This window comes from Typopeltis vanoorti, chromosome 9 (genome assembly GCF_054136105.1).
Source record: "Typopeltis vanoorti isolate ZY-2024b chromosome 9, IOZ_Tvanoo_1.0, whole genome shotgun sequence".
NCBI classification, from domain to species: Eukaryota; Metazoa; Arthropoda; class Arachnida; order Uropygi; family Thelyphonidae; genus Typopeltis; species Typopeltis vanoorti.
In genome coordinates, this window is record NC_143557.1 from 99,641,320 (window position 1) to 99,659,679 (window position 18,360).

The 18,360-nt window shown below is 35.8% G+C and overlaps 1 protein-coding gene across 3 annotated transcripts in view; it reads left to right on the plus strand.

Annotated features, from left to right (window-relative positions):
* The window catches only part of LOC150103296 (DNA repair-scaffolding protein-like), a 208,919-nt gene that overhangs the window by 32,972 nt on the left and 157,587 nt on the right, over positions 1-18,360 (plus strand). For all 3 annotated transcript variants that reach the window (XM_090397895.1, XM_090397897.1, XM_090397896.1), the window contains exons 3-4: positions 9,139-9,368; positions 12,578-12,753. In XM_090397895.1, the coding sequence (XP_090254021.1) occupies positions 9,139-9,368; positions 12,578-12,753 (406 nt within the window). The remainder of the gene's footprint in view (positions 1-9,138; positions 9,369-12,577; positions 12,754-18,360) is intronic.

The following is an 18,360-nucleotide window of genomic DNA, read 5'->3' on the forward strand; positions in this document are numbered from 1 at the left end:
TTCACAATAAATAAAAAAAAAAAAAACAGGTTGAGTTTATTTGTTTCACTAAAACTAAAAATTTTTATAATGTTTATCATAAATTATAAGCATATACATAGCATTTTAAACAATCATATTATTACTTAAAAAAACTTAATTTTGATGCTTTACACAAGTATGAACTTTTTTTTTAATAAATCAGGTTTGTGTTTTAAAATTTCATAAATTCATAAAACTATTCAATTCATGTCAAAGTTCTATTTGGTATAAATGCATGCTTTCAATGTTTCGATTTTTAATTGGATTTTTTCGCTGGTCCACATATTGTTTACTAATGAGAACACTCGTTCGGTGGGGGGCATTAGATCCACGGAGGCATAAGCAAAATTCAACGATTTTTAAAATGTTTTTAAAAGATACATGTTTATCTGCAAAATATTTAAAATATTCAACCCTACTATGTCATTTTGTTGTCATTCTTCGATCTTTTCACTGGTGACATAACTTTTAATACACGAAACTTCATGAAATAGTTTGCTATTGTTTATATTTAAGTTTCAGTGACTGGAAATAAACAAAACACTTTCCTCGATCTTTTCCCACAAAGAGATTTCTCGTAGTACGACCCATTCAAATACTTCCATTTCCACAAAAGAGTTGTCCCAGTTATTTAAATAATCAATGCAAATTTGGTAAAATTTATGAATTGCATCTTTAAATATGTTGGCACTAATATTCAATTTACTATTTCAATTCACAAAATAAAGGACAAAATGGCCATTTTAGAAAAAAAAAAAAAAAATCTAAAGAACAGAGTAAAATAAAGAAATGTCCTCTTAAATAAAGGATTTATGATCACCATAATTATATGGGATGGTTCAACTCGTGGTAGAATTTTATTTGAAGTTAGTCTTTGTGATCTTTCTTAATGACATCGAGAGTTTCAAATGCAATAAAATAAACACTTATTTCATGTAATTGAAAAATTGAACAATAGTTTTTAGTTATATACTGTGTTTCAGTGCAACATATATTTGCACTGAAACACAGTTGTTGACTTGAGTCTGTACAGCATAGTTTCTGTGGGAGGTGACAATAATAGTGCAATTAGAGACAGCTGGAATAAAAATGACGCCAACTAATGAATCACACTATTTTTTGAGAAATACAGGGTGGCCATAAATTAACTTTCCCTCTTTGGAAGTATCTGTAGCTAAAACTAATACACGGAATGAGACCACATTTTATGTTGAGACTTTCGAAGGCATGGGGAGATGAATTCTGCAAAAAAAAAAGATTTAGTACCAAAAGTCGCTGATAGGGGAAATTTAGGCACTGGCAGATCTGAAAGCAGTCAAATATTTGCAGTAAACGCAGGTAAAAAAGATTATGCAAATTTTACTGTACATATGTGACAGCAGCGCCACCAATTCCACTTAAAAAGGGATTGGGAACGTTCAGGTAGTTATTCGAGTGACTGATGAATTGTGCTCAATATGCATCCTACCTTGCCTCAGCGTGCTTTACTTGTTAAGTTGTTTTACCTTAAACAGTGCAATGTCGTAGCAGCCCTTCAGGAATTTAGAAGGCTTCATAACCTGCGTACAGGTCCTATGTCAGCTGTAGCACTGAGGAGCCATGATTAAGAAGTTTGAAGAAGTGGATCACTAGGAGGTCGACCTGGCAGAGGACAGAAAGCAGTGCAAGAAGAGACAGTAACAGACGTTGCTACTGTGGTGTTTGACGACACAGGGACCAGTACTGGTCCAAGCGCTTGCCATACCTCGCAAACTTGATATGGCTTATGGTACAGTCTGGAAAATCTTACAGAAAATGCTTCACTTCTATCTGTATAAGTTCAGTTGTGTGCAGGCACTAACTACCGCAGATTATGATAAGCGCATGACCTTCACGCTAACGTTGGAAGTTGACGATGACTGGCCTTGGAGAATATTGTGGGGTGATGAGGCTCATTTTTATCTGAATGGGTCGGTCAACATTCACATCTGCAGAATTGGGGCATCTGAACATCCCTAAGCAATTCAGCAAGTACCACATCATTCTCCAAAAGTAACTGTGCGGTGTGGCTTCACAGCCGATTTCATAATAGGACCAATTTTTTTGAGTGTATTACCCCTACAGGTCCTGTAACCTGCTCCATTACTGGAGAGATTTATCGACGAATGCTGGAAAATGTTGTCATTCCTGCATTGCAGCAAAGACAATGTTTGGACTCCATAATTTTTATGCAGGATGTAGGCACGGCCACACATTGTGAACGTTCAGTACAGCACCTTTTACTCCAGCATTTCAGTAATGAGAGGATTATCAGTCAGTTCTTTTCGACAGCATGGCCGCCTTGATCCCCGGACATCACTCCATGTGACTTTTGGCTGTGGGGATATGAAATCCGTTGTGTATGTTGGTGGAGTTCACAACTTGCAAAGAAAACATAAAACGGACTGTTATAAACATCCAATCCAACTCCTTACGCACAGCTGTAGAGTATGTCGCACACAGATGCAATTTGTTGTACACAAGAAAGGTCAGCACATTGAAAATCGTGTATGTGGTCCAGGGCGATGATTCTGATGAATAAAACATTATTTCCTGTGAGTTCAATCACTACATTAATTTATGTGTGTCTCGGAAGTTGTTGTTTTAGTTTAATTATTATCATGGTAACGTGCCACATATTCAGCTGGAATGAGTGATGCAGCTGTCGCTTACACCGTTGAAATGTTATTATTCCATTTTATCTGCCTTTAATGTAATTATCCACTTGTTTTGCCACATATTCAGCTGGAATGAGTGATGCAGCTGTCGCTTACACCGTTGAAATGTTATTATTCCATTTTATCTGCCTTTAATGTAATTATCCACTTGTTATTGGCTGATGGAGGATGCCAGTGCCAAAATTTCCCCTATTGGCAACTTTTGGTACTAAATCTTTTTTTTTTTTTCCCCTCACGTTAATCATCTCCCCATGCCTTCAAATGTCTCAATATAAAATTTGGTCTCGTTCCGTTTATTGGTTTTAGCTACAGATGTCTCCAAAGAGGAAAGTTATTTTATGGCCACCTTGTAGATTACACAGACTGCAAAAGCCTCTGTACCTTATTCAGGGATACAATAAAACTACACTTGCTTTTCTAGCATCTGCAGTATAATGGCTTTGGGGCAGGTGTGTTTTTAACCGAAGGGGGGGAGTCGAGTTACTATCACCTCGACGTGAACATGTTTAAACATTTTTTGTGTGCGATAATATATTCAAAACTTTTTTATGTCTTTTTTTTGTAAAATAAAATCAGAGGTGCGAGTTTTACTTGAAGGCAAATTATATTCGAGTAAATACAGTAAGTATTTCGCCGACAAGTTGAGCTTCTGCTCAGCTGCCGTCTGTGGTGAGTTACGATGCATAAATATTTTTCTCACTACTACCGTTTTTTTTTTTCAAACCAACATTAAAATCAATTTAATAATACAATAATCAATTTTACACTGAGTAATATTATAAATTTATATATAAATTAATATTATTTATAAAATATTATATATTATTATAAATTAATTATTAGATTTTCTATTAATTTTTTCCCTACTAAAAACTGCCCAGCATGTCATCAACTTCATTTGTAAATTTTTGGCACGCGCTGGCATGTTAGCAACTCGATTTGTAAACTTTCGGCAAGCACACATAAAAAGGTTCGCCACCACTGGTTTAGATGATTCTTTAAGATGGCAGACCATTGGATGACTTGATGCCAGGTAGACAGAGGTGGCAAGTTTGCATAAAGTGTAACAAAGTGTTATCTTAGCACTGTAGATGTAGTTTCAGAATACAGGAACCATTACAAGAAGTGCTGGCCAAGGTCACCTGAGAAGCAGTATCTGGCCCTAACTGAAAGACAAAACCTGACAATATCTTGTTATCAGCTGTCTCTTGAGCTGTTGCAATCACAAGTGAAAACATTTCCAGCTGTACTATGTTAAGAAGGCTCAATTCAAGTGGATTCTGTACAGGGAGGCCCATGGTTTGTATCCCATTAACCACAAACCACTGCAGTGCTTGTCGAAACTGGTGCTATGAACATGTGACTTGGAGCCCTTCTTCATGTTTTTGATAGCAGCAATGCTGTAACTGCATAGAGGTTTTCAGAAGAGATCCTCAAACCCTATTTGTGACTTTTTTTTCATGCATGATAATGCCACTAACCTTAGAGCTGAAGTGGTGAGGCATACCTTGAAACTGCAGATATCCAAATGACTTCCAATGGCCAGTATGATCACCAAACTTGAATCAGATTGGACATCTGTAGTACACCCTTGGACATTTCATCATATACCAACAGACACTATCATTCACTTGGTGAGCTAAATTTGCTCTGTTGGGAAAATAGATTTGCTGCCACAGAATCTTATCAACACTTATGTCAAGCACAGTTCACTGCTCTCAAACCTGTTTAACTGTTAGAGGGGATCATTATGCCATTCTGAACTGATGTTATGTGACCAAAATTTTAAGCATGTGTTGATTTCTGTAATGTTTTTTTGATAATTTTCTATACATCCCTATGTAGTCTCTCTTATACATGCCTAGCATTTCTTGTTGTCTCCTCATTTCATTGTTGTTCTATTGTATACCAATACCGCCCTATTATTTTTTTTTACTGCTTCATTACAAACTGCATAAATTATACCACATCTAAACGTTAATTTTGTTGAGCATTATAGTTACAGAAAGTTTTACTGATGACGTACAAAGTAAATTATACTTGACAAATTATATTGTTTTAATCTTTTACTCAATAAAAGCAATAAAACTTCTGTATAGAGACTGTTAGCTCTATGTCATCTTCCTCAGTATCCCATAATGGAAAAAGATTATGAGAAGGGCCAATTTTATTTTATTACTTGCATATAAAAAATGTGATTTCTCAATTGGTTTGACCATGGTATCTTCCTGGCTCCCACTGAACTGATGAGACCTCAATAAAGGTCGAAACTAGTATGGGTAGTGGCCCTTCCCATAATGTTTTTCCATCATGAGATACTGAGGCATTTGATGTGAAGTCAACAGTCTTTTTATACAAGTAGACTAGTTGTGAAGATGCTTAACATGCAAACTTTGTTCGCTTACGATTGAATAAAGGATTGAAACAAGAATATTTTTTGTCAAGTATAATTCACTGGTAAAGAATAAAGTGTTCTTCACCAGTTTTCCATTTAATGATTAGCCATAGCCTTTTTGATGTTTCACCAGATAGTCAAGAAATCACAATCTGTAAATAAGTATCTCTATTTAAGTTTTGCTAATTGAAATTTGTGCTCCAGCTAGTTCTGATCTAAAATATGAAAAGGTGCTAATTCTAAATTTGATAAAATGGAGCCTTTATTCAGAATAATTCATCAGTTATATAGTGATCTGTCAATTATCTAGCTAATCAATGTTAAAATTCTATTAGTTTCAAAAAGAAATGCAGTCAAATATCATTGGAGAAATGTCTGTGTAATAAATTTATCAGTTTATTTGCCCAACAGTTAAGTATTCCCTATTCCACAGGGAATGTGTGAATATATTATTGACATATATAGCTCAAGATACAGCAAGGTAAGCCCAAAATACTTAAAGGTGCCAATGCATTTTGAGATGTATGTTACCTCATCTTGCCATAATTTCTCTCATTTCATATAAATTTATCAATTGGCTTCCTATTTTCATATTTAATTTGCTATCTTCACTAAAAATTGTCTTTATAAATGCCCAAATATTTTACTTGTTCTAAAACAATAAAACAACTGCATTCTTGTTTTAAAAAATTTATGGAATTTACAACTGTGTTAAAAAAACTTTTTTTTTTTTTATTATCCCGACATTTCGATCTTCACATCAAGATCATCATCTGGTCCAGCTTGTAGATCCATATGTTAAAACTGGTTTTAACATTTACTTGTATAGAGCTAGTTTGATGGGTTATTTTCCTTTCACTCATTTTATATTCATCTAGTTTACCTTTATGCCAACATTGAATTATAAAAATGAGCTTTACTAGCTTTACTTGGACTTTTGACTTAATTCAAAATCTTACCAGAATATTTATTAGACAATTCAGTGTCTTACAGAGTTCAGAACTGTAAAAATGGCTTTACGAGAATGTGTAAGAGAACTCACGATACCTTTGAGTCCCGGTAGAGTGGAAGGATGGCAAAATAATTCCTTTGCATAAAGGAGGATATATGTCTGGTAGCAAATTATAGACTAATCACTATCTTCAGAATGGCAATAAAAGTATTGGGAAAGTTGGTCAAAAAGAGAATTCAGGAATGGGTGGATAAGAATATGATATTCTATGAGAAGCAGCATAGCTTTTTTAAGCTCTCATGCCTTAGTAATTTATTAACTTTTTATAATATAGTGAAAGCTGAATTGGATAAAGGAAATGACTACATAATGATGCTGCTGGATTTTGCAAAGGCATTTGACAAAACACTACATGAAATATTCTTATGCAAACTGGAACAAGCAGGGGTGGATATGAAACAGGCAATATGATGGATAAATACCAAAAAAAAAAAAAAAAAAAAAGTAGTATATGGAAGATCAGAATTCAAGAGAAAGCAGTTAACTAAAGTTGTGCTGCAAACTGTGTTTTGACCACTGCTGTTTAATTTGTCTATAAATGATATATAGAAAATAATTTGAAGGGAGATATTCAGATATTTGTTGGTTGTTTGTTGGGTAGATACTGATACACATACCAGCCACTGAATTAGAAACTTTTATTTAATATCATGTTAGACCTCCTTTAGCCTGAATTACAGCACATATGCAGTTTGGCATAGATTCCACAAGGTTGTTGGATTGCATCTATGTCTACAAAATACTAGACATTCACCAGACTCCTTTAACTGGCTCATTTGATGGAAGAGGATTTGGCTCCCAGAGTCTGTTTGTCTAACAGGTCCCATACATTCTCAATGGGATTCAGATTCTGGCTTTGTGGCCAGTGAAGATGGCAGAAGTTGCTGTCATGCTTGCTGATCCACTGCTGAACAATTCTTGTGCAATGGACAGTAGCATTGTCATCCATGACACAACCAACTGTTGAAAAAAAATTCAGCATTGCAGGATGGACTTAATTAGCATCAATGTTCAGATATTCCATAGAGGACACCCGATCTTCCAGCAATATTCAGGAGACCTGCTCTATACCCACAAAACATGCCCTACACCATGACACAACCTCTGGAACTTTGAGTTGTGTTTACAAGGCAAGGTGGATTCATTGATTCGTACGGCTTTCACCAAACTCTCTACCTACTGGTTGGCCAAGTAGTTAACGTACCTGCTCTCCAACCAACAGGTCACTGGTTCAAATCCTACTGCAGACATGGATGTTTGTAATTGTCTTAACTTGTGTACTGATTTAACCTTTGATATGGCACAGTATGACCTTTGCTGTCCTTATGCCATTAAAACCATAAATCATTATTATCTCTGCCTGCTGTTGGTACAGAATAAGGTGTACCACGACTCATCGTACCACAAGACTTTTCCAGTCTTCTGTTTCTAGTCACAATGTTCCTGACACAACTGTAGATGAACTTTCTGGTCCCTCACAGAAATCAATGATTTTTGTAGGCATACTACTCCCAATTCTGATACTCTTGAATTCCCTGCCCATAGTTTGCTGAAATATGAATCGGGAACGGCCTTCATTAAATGCTTAGTCCATTGATGCACATAGGAAGTACTGTTTGTCTACAAGCCTTCACGGATGATAGTGATCTCATTCCTGACACTGTCTTAAGACCACAGCTACAGGTTATTTTTTTACTGATTAAACGCCTGTCTCACTTTCGAGAAACCAGTCAGCTCTATCTATTGTTTTCAAAATCATTGCTCCAGCCAGACAGGTACACCATTTATCAAACTCTGAAATATCCTTTGTTTTTTTCCATTGTGGTCATCACTATTGACAAATTACTAACCAGCAGTATACTTAAATAGTTGCCTAGAACATGCTACCAAGTATTTTGCATATATGCTGTGTAAGTGATGTTTACATACATCTGCATAATGGTTTCTAATTCAGTGGCTGGTGTGTGTGTGGTATGGGTAAAACATAATGGATGTCAGTTCAGTGTGAAAAAGTGGAAAGTCACCCCCCCCTTTTTTTTTTTTTTTGATAAAAAAAATCTGTGTACCATGTTGAGGGAGCTATACTCCAAGGAATTGATGAACCCACAGATTTGAGGATAGTAGTAGATAGAGAGTTGAAGTTTAGAGGGCAGATTGGTAAGGTAACTTGAGTAGTGCACAGAATTGCTTGGTTATTCTTCACTAACCTAACAAGCAGAAATATCATTCCTCTTTGTAAAGCCTCAATGCAACCCCCATCTGGATTAGTGTACTCAGGTCTGATTGCCTGTGTTTCTTGAGAATGAGGTGGTGGAGAGGATCCAGAAGAAAGTGACATAATAAGATAATGAGTGGTCTATATGAGGATAAACTCTCAGTTTGTGGGTTGCAAAAATTGTTTGATAAGCAAAAAATAAGGGATAAGATAGACACATTTAAATTGCTTAAAGGATTTTATAGGATTAATACAGAGGAAATATTCAGCATTTGGCTAGAGGGGGGGAAGAACAAGAGGTCATTCCTGGAAATTGAGTAGGAGTGTGGTTAGCAAGGTTGTTAGGATTAGATTTTTCACTTGGAAAGCGAATGGAATTGGTTGCCAGCATCATTTGAGTGCTTTGTGTATTAATGGATTCAAGATATATGATAGATATTGTGTGGATAGTTTGGGTCTCCCACAGTGAGTTATAGAACTCTATGGAGGTGCCTGTGCAACAATAACAATAATCTTTTAGTGAAGATGCAGAATACCTCTCTTGTTATTTACATTCAGGAATAAAAATAGTCCAATAATTGCCTATGCATTTTGAATTTATTTCCATCATTCCAAAGCACAGACTCAGAAAAAATATAAAATAGTACTGGTAATTTCTGAATAGCTTTTTTCCTACAAGAAATCTTACTTCGCTAATATTGGTACAGCTATTGTTCTATGATAGTTTTCATTTGCATTTTGAAATGTACATTTAAAGTTTTATCAGTTTAATTTCTTTTTCTTCTCTTGTTTGTTCTAGATCATGATGAAGTTGATTGGTCATTAATTGAAAGTACTGAATCAGAACCAGAAAACATAAATTATAATAGTGCTTCGGAGTCACATGAATCAGAAAGGCAACAGATTCTAAGTTGTAGTGACTCTTCCAGTTCAGAATGCTTTCACCCTTTGTCAGAGTTCAAAATGAACCCAGTAGAAGCACATTTGAAACAAAATCCTGATATAGAATTGTCTTCTAGTCAGAATACTGTAAGTATTGTTTGAATTTGACAGCTATTCATGTTATTATTAATGCCATCTGTCAGAGTAGTCCTAAAAAAGATGAATTCTGTTACTGCTAGGAGTCATGTTTTTTGAAATAAAAGAACTTTTTTAACTGATGGTTGTAGAATTTTTCAGTGCAAGTCTGACTTTTTCATTTTTCCTTAATGAGCTACTCTGTTTAAGTCAACTGATGTTAAAAGAAAGTTAACTATAGGATAGTTATTATTCTATAATATCTAAATTCCTGTATATGTGTGTGTATATCGTTTTCCCATTGTTGATGGCCTGTCACACTAAAGTCATTTGGCTTCTTTGAAACTTGATTAATACTCTGATAGAGTGATTAAACCTGTCTGCATAGTTTTTATGCCTATCAGTTGCATGTGTTCTTCTGGCCAGATTACTTATTTTGCATGAGGGAAAACCCTTCCACCTCTGTATGAGACCAGCTCACTCACCATCATTGAAATGCCCTGTATAATGTATAATCTATGTACACAATATGGTGTCTGCATAGAAATAAAACTTTGAAACGTTAACTTTTTATTAAAGAATGCAGAAAGAAGATTATTCACTAAGATCATGGTCTGTATGTTTCAGTTTCATATGATATGTGGGAATAGGCTGGCCTGGTTGGCCGAGTGGTTAGCATATCCGCTCTGCAGCCAAATAGGCCACGAGTTTTAATCCTGCCTAGGCATGGATTTCATAATTGTCTTTCACCTTCATACATTCGTTCATCCAAGTATATATATATATATATATATATATATATACACACACACACACACTCTCCCCCAAGATGGACTGGGTCACCATGGGAGAAGTAGACCCAACCCTTAATGTGTGCCTATACTTAGCATGGACTAAGTCGCAATGTCACTCGATTTCTCCTTTACACACTAACATATATGGTGATTAGAGGCCACTGCTGATATGAAGTGCTCCTTTAGCTGAAAAATGTTGTGTACCTTTCACATCCCAATGGGGGGGGAGGGGTTATAAAGCCAGGCAATCTCAGTAGCCAAGGGATGAGATTGCCTGGCTTTTCTGGCTGCCTGGCTGGATGCCAGTTCTACTTCCTAGTCTGGCATTAGCAGCTAGAGGTGGATTTATTCCTTTGAAATATGAGGTAGATTAGCAGTCTTCTAATTATGATGCTACAAACAGCTGAACCATGTCTGAGCATGCATGATTTTTTGCAGATTTTTCTGCAAAGAAGAATTACCTAACAGTTCTGTTGCACGTAAGACCCATATATTAACTTTTCAGTTGTTTTGACTTTGTTGGCGATATGGATTTCCTTTTTCCAAGATGCAAAAATTCTGTTTATTAACTTGCTCTGATTTGTGAAATGTTGCTTCATCAGACCATGCTCCAGTTTGGGTTCTCTGAATATTCTTGATAACCTACTTTGTTACTTGCAACTTTTTTCTGTGGAGGTTATGCAAAAAGAAAAGTATCCCACAATTGTACAAGACATTGTTCATCTGATAATGCATTACATCAGCCAATGGTCTGCTGTTTGTCAGAGGATAAATATCATCATCATCAAATTCCTGCCATGTACCCTTGAGGGTACATGGCAGGAATTTACATCATTACTAACTTCCTATCTACAATTTTCCTGTAAATCATGTTACCTGTCAAGACTCCAACATTATCAGATCTTATATTTCTATCTTCTAAGGCAAGTTTTACTGTATCAATCCACCTATATCGAGGTCTTTTTCCTACCAACTTGGCAGAGAACACTTGTTTTGCTAATCTTTCTTCTCTCATTCTGTTTAAGTGACCATAACACCTGAGATCAGCTCTGCCAACACATTCCTGGATGCTGACAATGTCAAGTTCTTTCCTAATATCCTCATTTTAAATATGATATTGCCATTGATGTCATCTGTTCATGCCCCTAAATCTTTCTCAGGACCCTCATATCTGTGTCTCTAGTCTTTGGTAAAATGTTTTACTTCTGACCCAGCTTTCAGATCCATAAGTTAAAATTGGTTTGAAGACCATCTTGTATGCAGCTAATTTAGTGTTTTGACTAATTTCTCTCTTCCGGCAGAAGTTTCTGTGGTTAAGAAGTTCAATATAATTATTTCAGTCACAAAAATATTAATTTCTCTCTTATTCCATATAAATTTATTCAATTGACTTCCTAAAAATCGTACCTAAGTAGCTGAAATGTTTTACTTGTTCTATAGGTTCTCCATTCACAATGCATTTGGTATTTTCAATGCTTCTGCCTATTTAATTGTCTTTGTCTTGTTATTGCTGATCTTCATACCATATCTGTTTCAAAAATTATTCAATTTAGTCTGGGAATCTTGCAGACTTCTAGCAGATTTATTTAGAAGTATAACATCATCTGCGTAAAGAAAGAGCTGAGATTAACATCTCCAATTTTGATATCAGGTTTAATACCAGTTTCCTTCATAATGTGATCCATATAGATAATGAATAACAGAGGGGATAATGTACATCCTTGTCTGACACCAGATATGTGGAAGAAAATTGAATACCATTGACTTAATCCATGCTATGAATGGTTGTATGGAATGAGTGTTTGTGATGTTAAGCCACCACAGATATTGCACTACATATCTTAAATACAAGCAATAGTTAATTCAGCATCACTGATATGCTTTGGTTGAAAAGATCTGTGTTTGAATCCAATCTAGTATGCAGAGAACCTTCATAAAGGTTCTCTGTATCTGAGATTGGATTTTTCATCCCACAAGATTAACAGACAAACCACCAGAGAATACATGCAATTGACAGACAGCTATTATGGATAAGACAAACTGCAGTATCATAGCATTAATTTGGTTTCTACAAGCAAAGTTACTTGGCTGTGACAAGCCACTTAATCTAAATAATTCAATGACCTCTGAAAAACAAAACATTCTGTAATTTTTTTTTAATTTTAAGTTTTTAACAATTTAACAGTTTTTTAAATTTAAAAAAACTGTGAGATCTAAAGGGGAAAAAAAATTGATTGGATTTATTAAAGTTACTTGTTTTGTTTATCTTTCCTTTCAATCAGTTTTGCTCTCAAGCTTATCAGTTAACTATTGATATAAATTTGCAGTTAGCTTTTTTTCTTTTCAGTTTTAAACATATTAGTAACATAAGAAACATTGTTTGTTACATTCACTGCTGATATTGACAGTTTGAAATGCTTTTCCCAGTTAGAATCTCATCCGTATTCCCCCAGTATTTCACCACCACAGTCTCCCGCAGGAAGCATGAAAGTCTCGGTTCCCACAGGCAGTGAATGGTTGGGATCCATTTGCTGGGAACCAGAAATTCCTAAAATTGAACATCCTTGTTTGGATTTATCCATGAAAAGAAAGAAATTCATAAGGTATATGGCTTGAAGTGGTTCATAGAGTGTTATCAATAGTAATTTACCAATTTACCATTTGAATTAGTCAAAACCATGTATAGTTTGCCATAGTGAATTTTATTATTATTATTATCATGATCATCATCATCATCCCAAGACCTCCATGCAGTCAAAAACTCATTGCAGAGGTCCCTTTGTCATACACACACACACCATACTATGCCTTAAATACATTCAAATTCTTTGTAAACACCACACTCTCAGGTATGCATTCCAGTCATTCACAACTCTCCATGCAAAAAAAACTGCCTCTTACTCCCTTGCTCACACATCCTTCTTATAGAGCTTCCAAGGATGATTTCTTGTTTTACCCTGTCCCCATCTCCCACCATTTTTTGAAAAACATCAGCGTTAATCCTATAACAACAGCTTACTAACTTATACATCTCTCTATCATATCAACCCTCTTTCTCCTATCCACTAGACTGCCAATTGCATGTTCTACCTTTCTTTATATACTCTACATTCCAGAGACCAGAAACTACTTTAGTCTATTGCCTCTGGACCCTTTCCAGTATCTCTTCATCCTTTTGAAAACCAGGTGACCATATCTGTGCATCATCCATATGTGGCCTAATTAATTCCTTATACAATGGAACCAGAATCTTCTTATTTCTACAAGGCAATATCCTCTGCATCATTGCTAAAATTGATTGTGTTGTCCTCACAATTTTGGAAGTGTTTCCTCTAAGTTTTAGATCCTTATCCACCATCACCTCAGATCTCTTATTTCCTCCACCTCTAATAATATATCCCCACCAACTACATCCCATCTTTGTTTTTCTGATTTTAAAAACTTACATTTTGCAACATCGAACTGGCATTCCCATGCCCATTCACTCAGACTATTCAAGTCTTGTAAGGCCACAACATCTACTCTACTCTACCCTACCCTACTCGTAGTTCTTCCCAACTTTGCACATCTGCAGATAACTGAATATATCCATTCAAATCTTCTCCAATATCATTAACATGTAGTTTAAACAGGCAATGACCCTAAAACAGACTCCTGAAGCACACCACTAGTGATATTCCTCTTCCAGGATATTGCTCCCCATACACAACTTGCTGATACCTATCTGATAGCCAATCTCCAATCCAATGCACTAGCCTAATATCCAGTCCCATCTGCTCTAGTTTGACTATCAATTTATGTGGTAATTAATCTATCAGAAGTCTTTGCAAAGTCTCAGTATACTACTGTGTACCCATCTCACACATCTAATGCTGCTGTGTCATCTTGTTGTAATAAGTAATTAGATTACTAAAACATAACCTCCCTTTAGCAAATCCTTGCTGTCCATCAAAGATAATACCACTGTTATCAACTCATTTCTGGATCCTGCCTCTCCAACACTTTAATCCCAACGCCTGACACACAGATTGGCCTATAATTTGATGCGTTCTGTCACCTTAATGAAGCGGTACAATTTTCCCTTCATTCCGCTCCTTTGGAATTTGACTCATTGTAAGACATATCAAATGCCAAGGCAAATGTCAATTCCCTGACACATTCCTTCAAAATATGTGGTGATATAACATCAATTCTCACAGCCTTTGATTGAGCAAACTTGATGTTAACACATCAAGTTTGCTCAATTTCCATGGCCAGAATTCCTCTAGATCTAGCAGAGATATGAGGCATAATGGATGCTAGTTCTGCCGAACACTGGCCATGGAAATATCTGTAGAAGAGACGCAATGTCAAAATTGATCTTTTATGAAATAATGGCTAAAGAGTCTGTAAGAGAAGTGTCATTTATCAACTGGATTGCCTTTCTCTGAACAGCAGCATTTTTAGGGAGGTCTTAGATGCACCACCCTATTCATGAGCATAATATTCCAATGTTGGTTGGATTTGGGATTTGTACAGAGTAAGTAACTGTTTGGCAGTGAAGTGCCATCTTGACTGGAAAAGGATGCCAAGTTTTTGGAAGCTGTTGATATTATAGAAGTAATGTATTCTGCCAGGTAAGGTTTGGAGTAAGAGTCAGTCGAAGATGAGAGATTTGGTCTTGACTGTTGAGCTCAGCATTTTCAAAAGTAAGCAGATTTATGCAAAACATACAAAACTGCATTTTGGAAGTTTATTATATTAATTCAATTAACAGAGAAAATATCAAGTTCATTACAGTGCATTGTATGGGTTCCATAGCTATATGCCTGATTAAAAGGCTATGTCCAATTTTGTAAAATTTTATGGTTTCCTGTAATTGTTTTCTAAAAACTGAAAATATTAAACCCATCACATAGCTTTTCTTGACTTTGCACTTCCACACTCTCAGTGAACAAAGCTCTCTCCAGAAACCTTACTCTGAATCCATTTAGGTGCAGTTCATCTGCATTGTACAAATCTGTCCCTATGTCATGTACTTTTAGCCAAGTCTCACTAATGCCTGTAACCTTTGACAAGGTTGCACTAACCAATGTAACATTCCCTTAGGTCCCCCAACCACCTTTACATCCTGAATTAACTACCCCAGGGGTTGGCAACCTTTTCAGACTCGCAGGCCACATTCAACTTTTATTTTTAATAATCGGACTGCACACGTTTAATTAAGCAAAAATTGTGAGTGAAAAAAAAACACTTAAGTTATCAATTTTTATTATATCAATTTTATCCCCACTCATGTTAGATGTTATCCTTGTTTGATGTTATCCCCACTCATGATGACTCACACGGTTGATTTGCACCAAGTTGCACGGCAATATCACGAAGCATATTAAAATTTTATACCTATTATAATATGAATAACAAATTAAAATAAATTTTTAATTTATTATATTATAAAATGTATTACAGGAATACCTTGATTATCGCGGTTATTGTTGCTACGAAAAATACCGTGATAATCGGGATAAATAATGCATGTAAAATGGGTGATCAATGCCAAGGATTTTTCAAATCTATTAAGTAAATTTTATATATCAAGTAAAAAAGAAATGTGTGAAACGTGTTAAGTAAAAAATGAAGGTTCATTAAGAAAACAAGATTATTCTTTAATCTTTATTTATATATAAGAAGTACATACAATTATTCTTTCTTGGATAAAAATTGGTGTAGAGTTGTCTGGTGGAATTTTTTCTTTCTTTTTTCTTCGTATAAAACTCGGTAGCAACGGATGGAATTTTCAATTTCCTGACGAACTTTCAGTGATCGCTCGAGATTAGGATCGCCGTTCAAGATTTTTTTCTTTAAAATTTCAGCAATTCTAAACATTTCGTCCATTTCTTTGAGGGTAAATTCCTTCGATGCCAAGTCAATTTGTTCGCCATTATCATCGATTTGCGCATCATAAGCACATTCTCTCTCGAGGTTAATTAGGTCTTCATCATCCAGCTCCTTATCATGACCGAAGCAGGTCCTGAACATCATCTTTTTCAATTTCTTTTAGTCTTAGATCGAAGCCAAGCTCAATTATGTCATTGATAACACGAGTTACTTTATTTTCAAATCCTTTAAAATCATTTGCACAATGAGGAATAATCTTTTGCCACGCCGCTCTCAGGTTGCTAGACGTTACTTCACTCCATGCTTCCTTGACATTCTCAATGCAATTTTTGATATTGAATGCCTTCCAGAATTCTGTCAGAGTTATAGCTTCATCTCCTGTAGTCTTTTCTATTGCTTGTGAAAAAGTTCTTCGTAGGTAATATGCCTTAAAGGATGCGATTGCACCTTGATCCATTGGCTGGATGAAGGAAGTGGTATTAGGTGGTAAATAAATAACTTTTACATTTTCGTGCAAATCATTCAGTGCTCTTGGATGACTAGATTCTTTATCTAATATCAACAAGATTTTAAAATCAAGATTTAATGACTTGCAATACCTTTCAGCTTCAGGACAAAAACAGTTTTTAAACCAATCCTCAAACATAGTTTTCGTCATCCAAGCTTTCCTGTTGAATCTCCAATGAACAGGGAGAAAATTTTTATCTAAACTTCTAAGCAGGCAATGATTTTGTGAATGATAAATAAAGAGAGACTTCATCTTGTAATCTCCAGAAGCATTGCCACATAGTAAAAGTGTTACATGCTCCTTAGAAACCTTGTAGCCAGGCTGTGATTTTTCATTTTTTGCTAAAAATGTTTTAGTGGGCAATTTTTTTTCATAATAAGCCTGTTTCGTCAGCATTAAATATCTGATCATTGGTATAATTTCCTTCTTCAATGATCTGTTGCAATTCACCAGGAAAACTAGCTGCTGCATTTTCATCGGCACTTGCAATTTCATCTTGTACACGAACACTATGAATGCTCGATCACTTTTTGAACCGATCAAACCACTCTGAGCTTGCAGAGAAAGTTTCTTCCACTACTGATGCCGAATCATTTTCGCTTTCTAATTGTTTTCTTTTTAAAGTTTCAAACAAATTCAATGATTTTGTTTTTATAGTCATTTGACTAAGAGGAATTCTCTTTTGGTTACAATCTTCTATCCACACTGACAATAGCATTTCCATTTCAATCATAGGATGGCTTCTGTTTCTCATAGTTTGGGACACAGACGAGGTCGATGCACTTTGTCCTAGTTGCTTATAGTTTGCAGCATGGTCTAAAATATGGCGAACAGTTTGATTCATTTAGACCGTACTCTCTTGCAATTTTGGCTTTGGTTATGCCTGCTTTATACTTATTTATCATATGCAACTTATCTTCTAAGCTGATCACTCTACATTTCTTCTTGATAGCTGTAGACTTGGAATCATCCTTATTTCTTTTAGCATTCACTGTAGGGGTAAATAACAAGAGAAATAAATATCCACATGTACTTCAGGCAAGGGCAGATAGTTACTGGTAAGTGGTGAGAAGGCGGCGTCGGATAAAAACAAAGTGCTACAAGAGAGCGATACCTGGAGAGTGGCTACTCGAACTGGTTGCATATATAGTGGGCTACATCTCGTGGCCGCAATAATTAGAATTTTGGTATCAAATTATAAACCGCGATAAATCGAGAATCGCGTTAATCGGAGCCGCAATAATCGAGGTATTCCTGTATTTAAATAATTCAACATACGGGCCACATGCCATGTATGGTCAACCTTTTATGGGCCGCCAAAAATGCACGTTTGGGCTGCTGGTTGCTGACCCCTGAACTACCCCATTCAATATTATTGCCGGGATTCCACATTTTTTGTTCATTCACATGCATACACTTGTCTACATCCACTCTAATTGCTTTAGTTTTTCTTGACTTTGCACTTCCACATTCTCAGTGAACAAAGCTCTCTCAGAAACCTAACTCCGAATCCATTTAAGCGCAGTTCATCTGCATTGTACAAATCTTTCCATCCATCAAACTCAGGCCATAGGTCCACAAACTTTACGTCATTACCCCCCTGCACAACCTATATATATTGATTTATTAGTTATGGTTCTACTTTTCAGTTCATCTCTATCATAGTGTGGCAGCAGACTCACAAACTTCACCCTCTCGCTCTTCTTTTTTTGCTGCTTCTAACAACTTTCACATCCTCCCTCATTCAAGACTCCACACCACTCAGGTCATTGGTTCCAGCCAGAATAATCAGTTCTTTCACCTTCCCTTTCTGCATTCTGACAGC